The sequence below is a fragment of the Danio rerio genome, chromosome 4 (assembly GCF_052040795.2).
Source record: "Danio rerio strain M-AB ecotype USA chromosome 4, GRCz13ab, whole genome shotgun sequence".
Lineage (NCBI taxonomy): Eukaryota > Metazoa > Chordata > Actinopteri > Cypriniformes > Danionidae > Danio > Danio rerio.
This window is the reverse complement of record NC_141024.2, coordinates 43,768,189-43,786,598: the sequence shown is the minus strand read 5'-3', so window position 1 is coordinate 43,786,598 and position 18,410 is coordinate 43,768,189. Positions and strand designations below refer to the sequence as shown.

Here is an 18,410-nt window from a genome sequence, read left to right as displayed (position 1 = left end):
TTAGTACTGTGTTTATTTTGTCGTTGAATTTGCGCTATTTGTATTTTGTACTGTCTGGAGCCAGCACCTAAGCTTTTCAGTCATCATAGCACACGTGTTGCTGATGATGTGACAATAAGGCCGTACTCACACTAGGTACAGTTGCCAGTACCGGTACGTTTGTAGTGTGAGTGCAAAATGCGCCAAAGCCCGAAACTGAAAGCGAGACGTGACTTTTAAGGGCCAAAGTGAACCGCGCTTAGGCCCACCTCTTCCAACCGGGCCAGGGCCGACCAAGTGAACCATGCTTGAGCCCGATGCAGCGCACTCACACTTCTCAAACAATCCGGGAAACGGGCCTGGGCACGATACGGATGGCATAGTATGAGTAGGCCCTAAAAGTGATTTGATTTGAAACAAAGCAGTGACAAAACGCTAGCCCAGATAGTCATACAGTGTGAAAACATCTGTGACAAGACTACTTTGAAAATCATGCAGTCTAAACTCGGCATTAAAAGCGAATCGTACAGCAAGCAAAAATGACTGTAACAATTTTACTCCCTGTTACGGAACAAACCAGTTGATCTACAGGGATGAAAACATTCATCATACAAGAAAAATAGCTGAAGTAACAGGTATCACCGACGTTCGACATGAATTAAAGTGCATCTTTATGTCCGAGCTTTGATATGAATCATCAATGACTTAGAGGAGAGGGGCACAACAGCGGCCATACCAATTTCAATGGAGGCCTGTGGCCTCACCCCTAGATCCGCTCCTGAATTGTACATACCACCAACCACACAATTCAAAATATCAAATGCACAACAAACCCTTGGTTCCGATTTGGCAAATACCAGCAAGTGATGTCACATCATTCCCACAATAATAACAACAACAACTTCCCATTACGAAGGTAAAGAATAAAAACAAAATAATAATAACACTCTATACAAAAACCACATCACTCAGTATCACAAAGTAACAAACACACTAGATTAACGATGGTTTCTGATGGTAACATGCACAGGTGATTTGAGGACTTGTGTAATTCATACAAAGACAGCGTACATGAATTGGCCACCAATGATGTGGAATTCGAGGTGCCGATTTCCAATACACTCACACATGGAACTACCGCTTCCGAATAAGGCCAGATGCCTCTCAAGCTACAGCAAAGCAGCAGCTAGCAGACTCTGCAAAACAACAACTCCTTACAACTCTATTCTTGTTTTTCCTACATGTACTATAACACGGAAGACGTACCTATGGAATTAACTACACTGTAAAAAATTGATGTTAAAAAACGGTCAGATTCTACGGTAAAATAATGTTTTTTCACTAAAACAGTAATATTCTGTTAAAAACAGTGCTTTCTGGGTAACATTTTTGTTTTCGAGAAAGTAACCAACTGCAGAAAACTGTGAGCTAACAGAGTTCAGATTCGATGTTTTGAAGTCTGTGTTTGAAATCACGCTTTGTGTCCTTGTTCACCATTTCATACACTAGTTAACTAATATAGTTCACCTGACAGTTTTAATGAACACTAATGAGTGAATTCAGACACTGATGAACACCTGCTGTTAATAATCACAATTACTGAAGAAAAGAAACAAGAAACACAAACAGTGACTTGAGTTACAACATTAAATAAAATCAAATAAAATAGCTTCAGTCTCAGCAGAGGATCATTAAACAACTCCACAAACAACAGCAGACACTCACTTATTACTGACTGATTTGACTTCCATACTATTCTCATTGAGATCCAACAGAAATTAAGGTGTTTTTTGTGTCACCGTAATGGAGTGAGGGGCTGGTTTAGTTGGGCTCTTCACCCTTGAACTCCTTTAATAAAACTTTTCAACTGCTGTAATGCAGAGTTTACAAAACGTTTGTACTATAGCAATAAAGTTGGAAAATCAATAAATAGAGAAATCTGTTTGTCTGAAATTAGTTCTGATAAAATGTTTTGGTATAAATCTGGAAGAAGGGCCTCATGCAATAGATTTTATGGTTAGTTGCAGGTATTAATTTAATTAATGACAAGTGGAAACAGAAAAGATACCTCCGTAATTACTTAACAGTTAAGAAATAACATACAAAAACAGTTCAGCTATGACAAATACACACTCAGACCTCATGAATCTGACCTTGTATCTCAACAATGGTAACATCTCAAATGTTTCATGCTGCATTGCATGCTGGGAGTGGCACGGTACAAATATCCCAGCATGCATTGCGGTATAAATAAATGTTGTATAATGGACTCACAGTTTTCTTTATTTGTGTTTTATTCTGCTTTTGTTTATGTTTAGACTTTCAGTTGCCTGTTTGTGAGTTAAACTGTTAATTTTGTTGGTTGTCACCATTATTGAGGTTCATCCGCTGATTATTGATGTCTCTTTGAGTCAATTTACACCATAGAGCAGTGTTATTGTCCAAGATATTATTAAAAACTTCCAGAAATCATTGCCATATATAGACATATAATGTAAAACAATAGATTTCACATTGAATAGGAGCAGTAAATTTTATTATACTAAATGAGAACAGACTCTGCCATTTAATAGCAACATGAACATCACCAGATCTTATTTAGGTTTTAGGCTGGCTTGCCACAACAAAGGAGCTTTTTAAACAAAGTTCTTAACAATTGCAGTAGCCAAGATATATAAATGTTAAAAATGACAGGGCTAAAAGCCCAACTAAAGCAAACTCTGTTCTCCATGATGGTGACGTAAAACTTTAACTTTTTTTCAAGAAGAACTTTAGTAAATGTTATACAAAAATACATGTATTAAGTAATAAGTGTAGCTGGTGATGATGTTTGTAGAGTTGTTTAATCATCCGCTGATCATTTAAATGATTTAATCATTTGTTGTTCTTCAGGTTATTTCATTATAAAGCTGTGACTAAAGTTTTGTATGTTCTGTTCTTGTTTTTTCCCTTCAGTATTTCTTCATTTGTTCATTGTTAATCCTCAATTATCATTTAATTAGTGAGTTAATTAATGAATTTACCTCAGCTTTGCTCCATGTTTCTTGAACACTCAGTAGTGTGGACACTTCAATTAAAACTGAAGTATATGCTCTGGGGTTTAAAGGGTTAAAGGTGTGAGAGGTAAAAACACAGTGTAAAATGTATTTTAACAGTAATATACTGTTAATTTACACTACGGAAATCGACTGTAAAAAAACAGTAGATTGCTGGCAACCACAGCTGCCAGTAGATTACCGTTAAATCAAGGAAAAAACAGGATTTTACTGTAAAACCTGAAGCTAATTTCTTCTGTCTGTCACCGTTGTGGAGGAGAGTAGAGCCAGTGTATGAGTTAAAGATGAACAATGAGCTCCTGATGTTATTCTGCATGTTTCTCTATTTAAAGATAGCGGCTGTTTAGTTGCTGATGCAGTCAGAATCTCTCTGGTGATTCCAGATTTACATGTATGTGTGCTGTTGTGAAAAATAAGACATTAGAGTTAAACCGAACTTTTCTAATTAACTAAAATAAGTTATCATTATAAGTATGCTTCTAATATAGCACATTACTTCATAAACTCATTCAGCAGTTGACCAATTTGAGGCAGTTGCTTTCAGTGAGCAAAATGAGTTCACTTGTGTAAATCAATGTAGTCCATGTATTTTTACAGCAACAAACTGTAAAATAACAGTACATTGCTGGCAACTGCAGCTGCCAGTATTTTACTGTTTTTTAACAGGACAATTTTTAACAGTGTATGTTGTACACCATAAACCGGTCGTGACCAATCAAGTTAATTTCCGGCAGCCACAACTGTCCTTAAGTGAAAAATACACTCATTTAAGCTGAATAATCCATTCCATCTCAGGGTTTCCAACATGCCTTACTCACTGGAGGGCTAGTGGAGAGAGTCCCATCAATAGGTCAAAACAACAATATGCCAACCATATATATATGTGTGTATATATATGTGTATATATATATATATATATATATATATATATATATATATATATATATATATATATATATATATATATATGTGAAGTAAATGATAACATATTTATCAACACCAACTAACCTCCAATAAAAAATATATTATGCAGCATTACCTACCACATATGGCTGCACGCCTCATGGAGCACAGTTGAACTCATCAGTGAACAAAAGACACTTTGGCCGGTTTATTTTTATTTACAGTTGTCTTGAACCAGTTTACAGACGCTTTTTATGAACAAAACAAAAATTACACATTTTATAAATAAGAAAACTGCGATAATAGGTGTAAACCAGGTTTTAAAAAATGCATTGACATCTATACGAGGCTTTAAGCGTCGCCAAGGGGCATGGCATCCTCAATACTGATGCGTAAGGTGCTTGACCATGCTTCAGATTTTGATGCCTTTGGGGTGAGAATAACAAAAACTTCTGCTTCAAACATGGTTTTGCTTCTCACCCTAAAGAGTTTTACACAATAATTAATGATATTCCTAAAAACATCATAGTATTGATCAGAGATATTCTTTCACACTATTCTGTAGTTTTCTCTTCTGTTTTTGGCCACTTAATGTTTTAGACACAAAACGTAATAGTACGTTTTTAAAGAATATTCTTATTCAAAGGCTTCATCCTAATCAGCTCAGACGTCATTTTTAGATTTTAATTCCTATGAATTAGAAAAAATAAGAACAAGGTACATTTCTTATCTAATTCTCCCCAAAATGAAAGAGCTTCAGTTTAAAATGATTAATGATGTGTATCCATCAAAAGAATTCCGGAGATTAAAATGTGATACTGAAGATAACTCTCGTCAATTGTCAATGTTGTGAGAGTCATATTGAAACCACTAAGCATATATTCTACAATTGCATATACTCATGTACAAGACAGAATGTCTCATGTCAATATCCATGTTAAGCCTTTTTGCTACAAACACTAAAGTGTAACTAAAGAAAATTGTACACAGCATTACCTGGTTAACAAAGTTTTATGCTTTGCAAAATTCTTCATTCATAAATGTAGGTTTTTGTATTACTAGTATTAGCATGTGAGCCTACAAATCACTCATGTTCGCATTCACAATAGCGACACTGAATTTCCTATACATGTATTTATTTGTAGGAATGTGTTTTCACATGAACGCATCTTTAAAGGAAACCTTTAAAGCTTGTCTACAGAAAAGTTTATTTTGTCTTCATTAAAGGGTAACGAAACACCAAAACACATTTTTTGAGCTGTTGACAGTTGTATATGTGTATTTCAAGCAAATTCGTACTTCCGGTTTGAAACTAATTTTTGAAGCTGCGTCACGGTCATGACATAATAGCGTGTATTCCAGCGTGCAGACTGGGTGTCTGTGCCTGAGTGTGTCTTATTACGTCTGACAGTGTGATGTATTAATGCATGAGTAATGCTTGGTTTAAACCAATCAGCGCGCTCTATTGTGCAACTTCATTAATATTCATTACTGTCAGAGTGTAGACGACAAAGACGCCACGTTGTGTTGGCAAAACAAGCGTGAAGTGTTGCTTTTATAGTTTGCTGCAGTTAAGTTTTGTTTTCATTTTCTCTCTGTGAGAGCTCAGACTCACGCGTGGATTAACAGTGTGCGCGACAACAATAACTTACGTGTCTAAGGAGGATTATTGTTTACCTGAGAGCTGTTCTCATCTGCAAACGCTGAGATCCAGATTCGCTTGTAGTCTCCTCTTCATAAAGACGCGGCTCTAGTTGCTGGTGATTGTCCTGTCTCTACAGATTTGGTAAGTGAGCGACCAGTGCTCTTTGTTTATTCATTTCGTATTTTATTCGTATCAAACAAACTATTGCATCGAGTGCAATAGTTAGCACTAACAGTTACAACCAAACAATAACCTCGTGTTGGATTTTGTGACCGGAATAACACACACGGCTTTCTGATGCTACCTGCCGTATGTATCTAAGTTTCCGGGAAAGGCTGAGTTTTTTTTTCTCTCATTCGCCGTGCGGTATCAAACATTGCATGAAAAATACACGCTTAGAGCAGCGCCTCGAATCAAATATCACGTTTGTCGGGAGGGACATGAATGAATTCCCTGAATGAAAGAGCCAAACTGCAGTTAAAGTCCACCATTTAATAATTTGGCAAATAATTCGACTACAGATGTTCATGTAAACACAGTCACATTGTCCGCTGTGGTTGTGTGTTTTGACTCTGAAATTTAGCGCGCCCAAATAGACACTCCCATACCAAGCCTCTTTTCTTCCTCCGACACTCCCCCCTAAACAGAGCTGGACACGCCCACTTTTCTGACTTTTTCCAAAGTAGAGGTGTGAAAACACACTGCTGAAACGAGGGGGTTTCATGGCCCTTTAAGAAAACTTGTTTCTTTTTTCAAATTAGTCAATCAAAATATATGTGTAGTGTTTTAAACATTTTCTCCTCTCTAATCTTTCTAATTCTCTTTTCAGAGCTGACCATTTGATTGGTAAGTTAATAAACAATTTGCAACTGTGCAATGTGCAGAAATATGGTTATCGGTTTATAGTAAGTTGAAACGCATTGTTAGATTTTGCTATACTTGGCTAAACTGTTCTTGGGTGGTTCACCAATATACAGATGACTCTAATACATAAAGTAAGCAAGCTGAACAAAGTTATTACGGGTAGAAGACTTTATTGAAGACAATAGTGCAGTTCCTCATCAGTGATGTCGACTCATCGATCTTCAAGTAAGAGATTACCCAACTGCTTTGGTTGGGTCACAATTCTTGAGCTCCTGTAGGTCATTTGGTTCACACCTTTTCAGATGCAGATACTTGTTTGCATATGAAACAAGTCATACAATCTATCAACATATAGAGGTCTTTTGCATTATTGCAGCCCGATAGCAACTCTCACAACCTGGTACTGGGCTGTGACCCCTGATCTACACTACAAAACAGTTATTCAAAATCTTCACCCCTCTTCAGTTATTGAGTTTACATCTTCAGGTGTTCAAAGGGTTTAATTTCCAGTAACTTGACATGTATTCAAGAGTTCACACTTGTCCCGGAAGAGAGCCCTAAGCTCATAAGATACTCAAGCTCTGGACTCCCTCCCGTAAGCAGGGTGAGAGGGGAGTTTGAGCTCAGGTAGATCACCATGAACGCCTTGTTTCTGTTGTAATGACAGATATAGAGATGGCTAAAAGGACATATATGGCTTCTAAGAGCTCGACTATGGGGAACCATTTTGGCACATATCTAGAAAGGAGGGGCAGTAGGGGTGGGAGGGGGATTCTTCAAGATGAAGATAACAGAGTTAAGAAACTTTGGTTATTTATAGTGAGTTAGGAATCATCTGATTGGTGAATCATGTTTTAGCTAATGCAGGACCAGCCATGGACAATCATAAGCATGTGATCCTCTCGAAAGTAGTTTATAAATAAACTTCACTTGAATGAACAGCCAAACTACATGAAAAAGCTGTTGTTTTGAATATACCCGTGTTTGTGTGGACAAGGCCTAAATGTTGAGGACTCTGCTCTGCATTGTGAAGCTTCATGTGTGCCCTGAGGCTTCTTTCATGTTTAAAGTCTTTTCCACAGTCACTGCATCTAAAACGCTCTCCTGAGGGAGTCTTCATGTGTCGCTTAATAGAGTCTTTGCGTGTGAGACTCTTTCCACACTGATCACATGTGAACACTATGGTTCCAGTGTGACCATTCATGTGATTCATGAGGCTAAGTTTGGTTGTGAAGCTCTTTCCACACTGAACACATGCAAACAGCTTCTCTCCGGTGTGAGTTCTCACGTGGTAATTAAGTGTGCTTTTTCGTATGAAACTTTTACCACACTCTGTGCATCTGTAAGGTTTCTCTCCAGTGTGAATCCTCATGTGGTTATTGAATGTGCTTTTATTTGGGAAACTTTTACCACATTCTGTGCATCTGTAAGGTTTCTCTCCGGTGTGAATTCTCTTGTGGATATTGAATGTGCTTTTACATCTGAAACTTTTACCACACTCTGTGCATGTGAAAGGTTTCTCTCCAGTGTGAATCCTCATGTGGATTTTAAGGTTTTGTTTTTTAGCAAAACTTTTCCCACACTGTGTGCAAGTAAAACTTATCTCTCCGGTGTGTGTTCTCATGTGCACTTCAAGGTTGTTTTTTTGTTTAAAACTCTTTCCACACTGAGGGCAAGAATAAGGCTTCTCCCCAGTGTGAATTCTCATGTGCACTGCCAGGTTTCTTGCATAATGGAAGATTTTTCCACACTGTTGGCATGTGTACGACCTCTCTCCAATGTGAATTCTCATGTGGGCTTTAAGGAAATGGATTTTAGGAAAACTCTTTCCACATTGTTTGCAGGTGTAATGTTTCTCCCTATTGTGAACTCTCATGTAAACATCAAGGTTTGGCTTTTGACTGAAACTCTTTCTACTCTGTTTACAGCTGAAATTACACTCAGACTTGTAATTTAGATGTCTTCTGTGTGATGAAGTCTTTTTAGTCAGTGTGGGTTTTTCATCAGTCGGTATGTCTTGGTGTTTCTCTTCCACTTCATTCTGTTGATGAGTCTCTTCTTTCAGCATCATCAGGTCTAAAAAAAACAACAAAAAAGTGAACTTTAGAATGAAGGCTCAAAGCGACAAGCATTAAATGGATGTTTCACCGGAAAATTAAAATGACCTCACCATTTACTCTCCATCATGTGGTTTTAAACGTTTCCTTTCTTCTGGAACACAAAGTAACCCAGTGTTTTTTTCGTAATATCTTCTTTTGTGTTCACCAGAATCAAGAAATTTAAAACCACAAGAGGAAGAGTAAATGGTAAGTCTATTTTCATTTCTACATGAACTATCACTTTAAAGGGTTCCTATTATGAACCTTTTTACAAGATGTAAAGTAAGTCTTTGGTGTTCCCAGAATGTGTCTGAGGTTTCGGCTCAAAATCAGATCATATACCTTGCAGAATATTTAATTTTGGGGTCAGAGGAAAACCAAGCTCTTTTTGTGCCTGTGGCTTTAAATGAAAATGATCAAATGCACTCGCTCTAGATTACTCGTGTTGTGTTCCCTCATGTGCATCTTCTACTGGATTTAAACATTTTTAACTTTTTTGGAAGACCTGATAGAGACAAATCCTGCATGTTCATAGCAAGTACGGATAATTCACGCTTATATTTGTGAGTTTGCATTATTGTATATAACTTATGCAAATGTTTCTCAGTACTGGGTTGCAGCTTGAAGGGCATCTGCTGTTCAAAACAAATGCAGGATAAGGTGGTGGTTCATTCTGAATACCCCTTCGACCCCTGATAAATAAAGGAACTAAGCCAGGGTTATTCAATTAGCAGCCCGTGAGCCGAACCCGGCCCCCGAGGCAATTTGTTCTGGCCCTCCAAATAGTGACCAAGACATCAAAAATAAATTTAGCTCAGTCGAAAAACGGCCGCTATAGCTATGAAGTGACGTGCGTCTGTTCAGTTTAGTATGAGCTGCAAAGGCTGCGCAGAGCGTTTCGAACAGCTGAAAACATTTGGATATGTTTTGTAGAAAATGCCTTTTGTACAATGCACTGTAATCAATAATAGGGATGCAACGATTAGCTGATTTCACTATTAACTGCGCTTTAATTTGTCACAGTTAATTAATCGTAAAGGCTTCTCTAAGCCACATTTCTGTTGCACAGAAAAGTTATGGCAAGTTGCCAACTGTGCGCTAGTTAAGTTCTAAGTATGTACACCGAGGCTAATACGCACACACACAGGATTAACTATAGCAGCGGCCGTTCTCATATCACGTCTTTTCCACTTGCAAGTTTGTTATTTCTAATGTAAGAATGACAATATGCACGCACAAGCAGAGCAACGCGCTTGCCTCTGTCTGGGCGCACACAGTAGAAAACATCTCACGGTGAGATTTGACCGTGCCTTTTAGTGAAATGTAAACAAAATATATGTTAGATGAATTATTATTAAAATGATTATATACGCATGAACCCAGATGATAACAACAGCTAATCTAAATAGCTACTTCCCTAATATAAAGCTAGTTGTTCTAAATTACATTAGACGTGATAACTGTGAAAGCATGATTATTCTTCAGATTATATCGTACAACCAAAATCTTTATTGTTGCATCACTAATTGCTCTGCTGTTCAAAACATAACATATGAATGTGTCTGAATGTAGAAGAAGCCTTCTTCAGCAATGCACTGCTTTTGTTGTGCGAAAATTTTTTAAATGTTTGTAAAAAAAATTTTTTTTTAAAGTCAACTGGACAGTGCAGTTGTTTTAAAATACAATATATTAACATTTTATTGTAGAAAAAGCCATCGTGGGTGTCTTTATCAGCACAAAATACACCATATGGGCTCTTATATGGAGTTGTGTCATCACTTATATAACGAGTCATATCTTTTCGGCCCTTCGTTTGGGATGCTTTTCATGAACCGGCCCCCATGCCAAAATAATTGAATAGCCCTGAACTAAGCCAAAGGAAAATGAATGAATGAACTTATGCAAATGCTTAATGCCACATTTGCTGTAAACTGATTAGCTGAAGACCTACATGATGACATTTTATATACCTGACAAGATGCAGAAATGCCATCTAAAAAGGTCATCTACTGTTTGTCCAATCAGGGACAGTGACAACGTAAATCTACAAATAATAATAATGTTAACCCGGGGTTTGCCAATGCCAACTGTTTGAAGTGTGAAACGCTCTGAAAATACTCAGCATCAGCTCTCAGGATAAACGGAGCAAAATGACAAACAGCGACAATTGTCAATCATGTCATAGTAGTGACCCGGTGTTCTTTGGACTTCGCATAAATGATCTAAGATGATTTGGCAGATCCTGGATCTTTTAATCTTGATAACTGATCTCTGGCAAATTTGGTTCTTCAAACAAGCTTGTGAATCAGATTTAAAAGTCTGGATGAACTGATATAAGATCACTGCCCGTGTTGTGAAGGACTGATCTATCAATCGAAATTATGATCATCAATGCAACGATTGGCTGACGGCACAGCAGCATAATGACATCATCTGATTAATATTCAATTATCTATGTGAATAAAATTACATAAAATTCATAGTCAATGGTTTGTTAAATATGACACGCAATAACTTTTCACCTTTGTTGTGGGCTGCAGGCTTTACACTTTCATGTGTCAATAGTATTTAGCAATTTATTTAGTTTTACAGTTAAAGCGGATTTTCTTTATTATTGTAGCCGGTTTTTTATTCTGTGTAAAGAATAACTGTTTACAAAACCATTTGGATATTGGTAAATGCGTCTGCACCTTTTGTGACGCATCAAATCACAGTCATATTACTGTCAAAACATGTTCATGACTGCATATTTGTATAAAAAAAAATAATTATATATATATATATATATATATAATTATTATTATTTTTTTACTATTTTCTCAAGTGTATGTAACTACTACTGTAAGAAAAAAAAAAACTGAATTCGGTACATACTTTCAGTATTTTCTTTGCTTAAACTGACCCGATCTAATCCTGTTTATATGAAATGAGCCTGCTCCCAAGTTGGTTTAAGCTACCAGAACTGTTGCTATGACAACAACTCTCGGATCAGTTTTGAAGAACGAAATGATCTTGGATCGTGTCAAATCATCAGTAACCATATCCAGCTAATTGAGTAATCCACGTACAAAGAACAGACCCCTAATCTCATATACTATTGATTTAGAAGTTCCAATTCAGTTGCCTATTGGAGATACCAGGAATAATAAACGGCAGAAAACGGTCATCGTACTTGCTCTACAAAAAAGTGTGTTTGTGACTATACATACAAAGAAAAACAATACAATTAGAAAATATGACTTTGCAACATCAAGAGCTTTAGGCAAGGGCCAGTGTAAGATTCTGACGGTATGATAACCTTGAATAAAAATATCACGGTTTCACAATACTGTGATTACAGCTCTAAAATAATTTCTTTTAAATGTCTGGGTAAAAAACCAAACACTTTTTTTCCCCTTTTGAACACACAATATTTTCTTTTAAGAAACTTTTTAAATATTGGAGCAGTAAACATGTCAGGCTAAATCATTTAAATGAATCAATTACTACTGTTGTCCTCATTTGTTTCAAAAACACAGATTTCTTTACGATTTAAAACAGCATCTTAGGATATCTTTTCTGCTTGAGATACTGTTGTCCTAAAAAACTTAAAAAAAAAAAAAAAAAAAAAAAAAAACTTACCTATACAGTAGGAATGGTATAGAAAGTTTTGACAGTTTTATACCTTGAAAACGTCTCATACCCAAGCACCATAACACCTTTAAGTTTTTAGGATCTAAAAATTCAGCCTTTAAATAAAGTCGTAAGCAAAAAGTTTTACAATGTTGTTTTCATGATAATTAATTATTTTAGTGTCCATTTCATTCAGCATATTTAAAATTGGGGGCATTCAATTTTTTTGACATACTTTAAACCAGGGTTTCACCTAGTTAAATGTAAGACTTAAGACATTTTTAAGAACATTATGAATTAAATTTTAGACTCATAAAAGGCTAAAGGCTAATGGTTTTTTTTTAATTATCAAAAAATGTTATAATTTAATACATTTAATAATACAATAAAAAATAAACATTTTAGCCAAAGATAAATATTTAAATATTGTGTAAAAAAGAAAGCATTACTTATATCCATACTTTTTTACAAACATAAACTTTATTTAAAAAAATAAAAATGTTTTAAAAGTTTTATAAACTATAATAAACTAAATCTATGCAAAACACTCTGTCAAGGTCAATGACCTCAGCAGTAAATGCATGGAGAATGCTTAAACAACTGTTATTGTAAGGAAAATAGTTAAACCATTATGATAAATAGAGTTAAAATAACCTTTTTGAATGAAAAGTTTAAGGATTTATTGAGATGGATTGTTGGTGATTGTATGGGTTTTGGCCAGATTCGGTAGCAAAACTCAGATACTATCTGTGAGAACTAGTAACAACTCCTAGAAACATGTTTAAATTCATAAAGATGTTGAGAAATTGTGATCAATGTGACATATGCAAATGGAAAGTACTAAGTCAACACCATCACCGTAATAGCAGATATCTTCTATAAGAATACTGTAGGTCAAATATCGCAAGCTCATTTTAAACCTTTTTAAAAATTATTGTTTACATTTATTTTACATAGCCCCAGTGCTCAAGCACACTTTACAAACAGTAGAAGAACAAGAAAAGCAAGGTAGAAGAAGGTAGAAAAAATGGGAGACTAATAATACATAAAATAATGACAAAAGACATGAGAACAAGTAACAAGAAAGAAACTCATTCTGTCTTTCAATGAGTGCTTATGTGTATTTAGGAGATAGAGGTAAAGTTGGTTTTATATTCGCACAGTCATTCATTTGTTCATTTAGAAGTCTCTATATTGTTTACCAAGTTACTTTGAATATTCGATCGGAATTAGCATGCAAGTGTGACTTAAAAACAACATTAACACTGTTTATTTTACTGTGAACAATGTTGTACTTTGATAGTCATTTGCTGCTAATATGATTTTACTATTTAGAGTTTGAAAATAATACTTTTATAAAGTTATAGTATAAAGAAGAGTTTTTACCATTGATTGACTATGGTGATGTTTTATATATGAAGGCTTCAACCAAATGTCTTCAGCCTTTAAACTCCATCTATCACAGTGCTCTAATGCAGGGGTTCCCAAACTTTTCAGCCCGCGACCCCCAAAATAACAATGCCAGTGACTCGCAACCCCCAATATCCTCTGAGGTGGTTATAAATAAAGAAACCTTGCATGCAATGACGCAGACACACCAATTAAATTTGTGTCAGTGCTTTAAATGTGCCAGAAGGTATAACCTGATGTTATAAAATCAAAATGCATCTGACGCTATTGCTGCCTTTAATATAATGTAATTGCCCTAGGGGTCGCAATCCAATAGAACTAGTAACTATAAGCTACTATAGTAACTATATAGTATATAGTAACTATAAACGACTATTTTTATTTTCAGTATAGTTATGGATAAAATATGTTAATTCTTATGGTTTATTAAAAATAAATAGATTTTTGGAAATCACCAGGCGACCCCCCCTTCATTGCCCCGCGACCCCTCAGGGGGTCCCGACCCCCACTTTGAGAACCACTGCTCTAAGGTTTGTTACAGGCTGTCAAAGAATTATTCAACATTGTGAATTGTATGCCAAAGCTGAGTGCCCTTCTCTGAATGTAATAATGTACACCCACTGGACACCCAATGTTCTCTTCTTCATAAGTCTAAAAGCCAGTATGTCCTACGTTCAAGTGAATCTTATCATTTGACTGTTCCCTGGGTTCGAACTGGAATAGGGAAGCGAGCCATCAGTCATGCCGCCCCCTCTTCCTGGAATACTCTTCAGTCTGAAATAAAAATGTTGCTATGACATTGTTTTGCTCTATCCTTTTTAACAAACCACAACAGTCAATTTCTCAATGTATGTGTTTTTAATATATTGAAATGTGGTAAAGCTGAACAACTGAACTGTATTTTTATATTATATAAAATGTATATTTATTATTATTAATATTATTAAAAATATATATTTTTTCATAAATCGTGTGTTGGGGACCTCTAGGCCAGGTCACCCTTGTAAATGAGATCTTGATCTTAATGGGTTTTTATCTGGTTAAATAAAGAAACATATATGTCTGAATATCCAAATATAAAACCAACTTTACCTCTATGACTGACAGCTTATAAGACTTTATCAATGTTGTTGTATTTGTGTGTTTTAAACAAAACAATTAATGATGTTAAAATAAAGGGGAAAGTCCAGATGTGCGAATATAAAACCAACTTTACTTATATATTTAAGAGAACTAGGCAGCACACTCAGGGCTGCAAGATGGTTTAGCAGTAATTTAGCATTGTCATTATTTAAAAACAAAATCTGAATGAGGATCAAATGACTGAGTTGGTCTTTTGAAAATGAAACTCAACCTGTTTGTTCCTGCAGATCTTCCTGTTTGACTGTGAATGTTTCTTCAATCTTCACATCTTCACTCTCCTCTTTAATAAACGCCATCTTTATAACAGTGTGGAGATCAGTCGCTTCAGCAGGATTTTCTTTCTGCCTTTGGACACTTTATCCTGTTTAAAATGAACAAAACAATAAAAATGTCCTGTTTAAAATAAATAAAACAATAAACAGAAACAAAATAACTTCTCTTCAACAGTTTCTTTATGAGAGTAATTAACAAAAAGAAATCGAGTAAAAGAGTAAGCCTGAGCAAGAAACAATAGCCACACATGACATTTATTTCTAAAAGAGGTAAAGTTGGTTTTATATTCACACATTCAGACTTTCCCCATAAAAATATAATTTCATAAAAGTATTATTTGCAAACTCTGTACAGTGAAATTATATTAGCAGCTAATGACTATCAAAGTACAACATTGTTCACAGTCAAATAAACAGTGTTATTGTTCAATATTCAAAGTAACATGATAAACAATATAATAGAGGTAAAGTTGGTTTTATATTCCCACATTCATTCATTTAGAAGTCTCTATATTGTTTACCATATTACTTTGAATATTTGAGCGGAATTAGCATGCAAGTCTGACTTGAAAACAACAATAACACTGTTTATTTGACTGTGAACAATGTTGTACTTTGATAGTCATTGGTTGCTAATATGATTTTACTATTTAGAGTTTGCAAATAATACTTTTATGAAATTATATTATTAAGGGGAAAGTCTGAATGTGTGAATATAAAACCAACTTTACCTCTATCAAATGAGCTGATTAAAACTAGTACTCCATTTTTTATATATAGTTTTGTATACTTATAATAGAATGACATTATGCTATGCTATTTAATAAATTGCATTAAATCTTGCGTAAAACACTTAATACACACATTTCACACTTTACACTTTATACAAACAATAGCCCTGACGTTAATTACTTTGAGTAAAATGATATCAAGTTGTGTAATGGGTTAAAATAATTGTCAACATGAACCTGAAACGTTAATCAATCCGTTTATATCTGTGTAAAAGTTTAGAACAAACCTTTCTTCTGTTGAATCGCAGTGCGGGAGCAGCGCAGCCCTATGACGTCACACACCACGCCAAAATAAAAGTCTCGCTTTTTTGCGACTTAGTGTTGCAGTCATGACTTATTAATACATTTCTCTCTCGTTTTCCACTTCAACTTCCCCTTGCTCTCTCTCTCTCTAATAAAAAAGAAAGATATTTATATATAATAAGTAAATAACATTTTAACAATACATCATATTATTCAATATATCACATTAATATTCAATACATTATATTACTGTTCAACATATATTATTCATACAAATCAATACAAAATAGATCAGAATATACTTTACATTTAACAATCAACATTTTAAGATAAAACAGTAATACAAATAATAATCAGTGTATTTACAATGATTCATTTATAATCAAGGTGTGTGTGTTGTGTGTGATAGAGAGAGAGTGAGAGAGAGACAGAGAGCAGATATAGCGGAAAGTGGAAAATGAGGGAGAAATGTATCAATAAGTCATGACTGCAACAGTAAGTGGCAAAATATTTAGTTTGTCTAAATAATGGTGAAGGCACACGGTATAATTGTTTTAAAAATACAGAAAGCGTACTAGACTTAACATTTGATTGACACCCATGTGTCATCGGATCTTCCAGCATAAAATCGCTTGAGTTCAGTGGCTATCAGTTTCCATAAATTAATTCACATTTAATCAATCGTATGCAATCAATCGTCGAATAAACAAGCTCCATGCTTCTTTGTGTTGTCTTCAAACGATGAGTGATATCCATCTGTCCAGCGCGGAATTGATTGAGTCAGGTGGTGGCGATTGGCCAATAACAGGCATTTATTTCTTTATTAATCTTATAAAGGTAGTGGGGGATTTTTATTATTTAATTTGAAAGTAATTCATATTTATACATATTTAAAACTATTTTTTAATCATTATTGTTTACACAGATGTTTGACAGATACAGTTATTATGGGGACGTTTGATGGTCAGCCAATCACATGCCGCAATTTCATACACTCGCATGCATAATTAATGAGGGGATGCAGTACCCAGTCCGGGCTACAGGGGCGCATGTCGAATACACACGTAATACACAAAATCAGGTTTATGTGAACTATAAAGTCATGTGGAGCAATTTTGAATTTGAGCTCTTCTACATTAAAGAAGCACTTCTACATTGCTAAAATTATGAGGACTCCGACCATTTCCTCATAATTGAAAATGTCCTCATAATGTGGCGTGTATTCATATGAAATGTCTTCGTAAATCACATAAACCAACACACACACACACACACATTTTACTCCAGATACAAGCTGAGGTATTTACAATAGGTGTCTGGCAAACTACAACCCCATCCCCAGAGAACTCTTTTTTTTTCCCACACATCGACAACTTTTTTTTTGACTTTGCTTAAACTTTGTATTAAATAAAATTGATGATATTGTTAGAATATAAAACAAAAAGAATTAATTAACTGTTTTAAAAACACATGTTCACGTATGTGTAAACACAACACACACACACACACAACACACACACACACATTTTAAAATAATAAAAAATAAATAATCTATAATAATTAAACAAATTCTGTTACGTTTTGAATGTTTTAAATCACCGTGTAAAATTAAATCTAAACTACATTTAAAAATGTAATATATATATATATATATATATATATATATATATATATATATATATATATATATATAAAAAAAATAATGTATATGTAAGTTTTACATCATGTAGTGTACTTTATTAACTGAATTTGCATAATCATCAACCCCTGCCGTTTTTACAACGGGGGAAGACAACCTCCAAATCATCATCCTTAAATTGAGCAGAAAATGTTTTAGTTTTTCATACTGCTTTTGTCTTCGACTTTAAACGCATTGAATCCTTTTTTTTTCAACTCTGTTGAATTTACTCAACGATGGCTGCCAACTTTGAAAGTAGGTCCACTTTTCTATTTCTATTTTATGTTAATTACATTTAGCTTTTTAATTTCATTAAATTACAATTATTCTTTTAATTCATTATTATTTTTTTTTCTTTCTAGCTCCAATTGAATTTGATTCCAATCTCGATTTTGGTATCGAATTGGACATGATCCTGGAAACAATTTGTAAGTGGATTCTTTATTTTATTTTATTTTATATATATATATATTTTTTTTGTCTGTTTTTTTTAGTTTTTTATGTATAAATTATTATTACATGAATGTTAAATATATTTTGTTTTTCCATTTTATCTTATGGTATTACTAGTTGATGAAGGCCAACTTTTGAGTTGTGATGAGCCAGCAACTACGTCACAGGCTGTAATAGATACAGATTTGGTAGAGGTTGTGGTGGTCAGCGAATCAGCCGCTGAGACGTCAGAGACTTCGTCGCGATCTGTTGCCACACAGAC

General features: G+C 34.7%; 1 protein-coding gene across 3 annotated transcripts; it reads right to left on the bottom strand.

The window, feature by feature from the left end:
* Positions 1-6,600: 6,600 nt before the first annotated feature.
* Positions 6,601-16,054, bottom strand: LOC148681101 (uncharacterized). Of its 3 annotated transcripts, none has more exons than XM_088650497.1 (3): positions 15,952-16,054; positions 14,923-15,072; positions 6,601-8,523 (listed from the first exon to the last, which is right to left on the bottom strand). In XM_088650497.1, exons 2-3 carry the CDS (start codon positions 15,005-15,007, stop codon positions 7,361-7,363), a joined length of 1,248 nt encoding a protein of 415 aa, XP_088506623.1. In that variant the 5' UTR covers positions 15,008-15,072; positions 15,952-16,054; the 3' UTR covers positions 6,601-7,360. The 3 variants fall into 3 exon arrangements, with proteins under 3 accessions (XP_088506623.1, XP_088506622.1, XP_088506624.1); XM_088650496.1 differs by having other exon boundaries at positions 16,002-16,054; XM_088650498.1 differs by lacking the exons at positions 14,923-15,072; positions 15,952-16,054 and adding an exon at positions 8,618-11,150.
* Between the last annotated feature and the right edge of the window lie 2,356 nt (positions 16,055-18,410).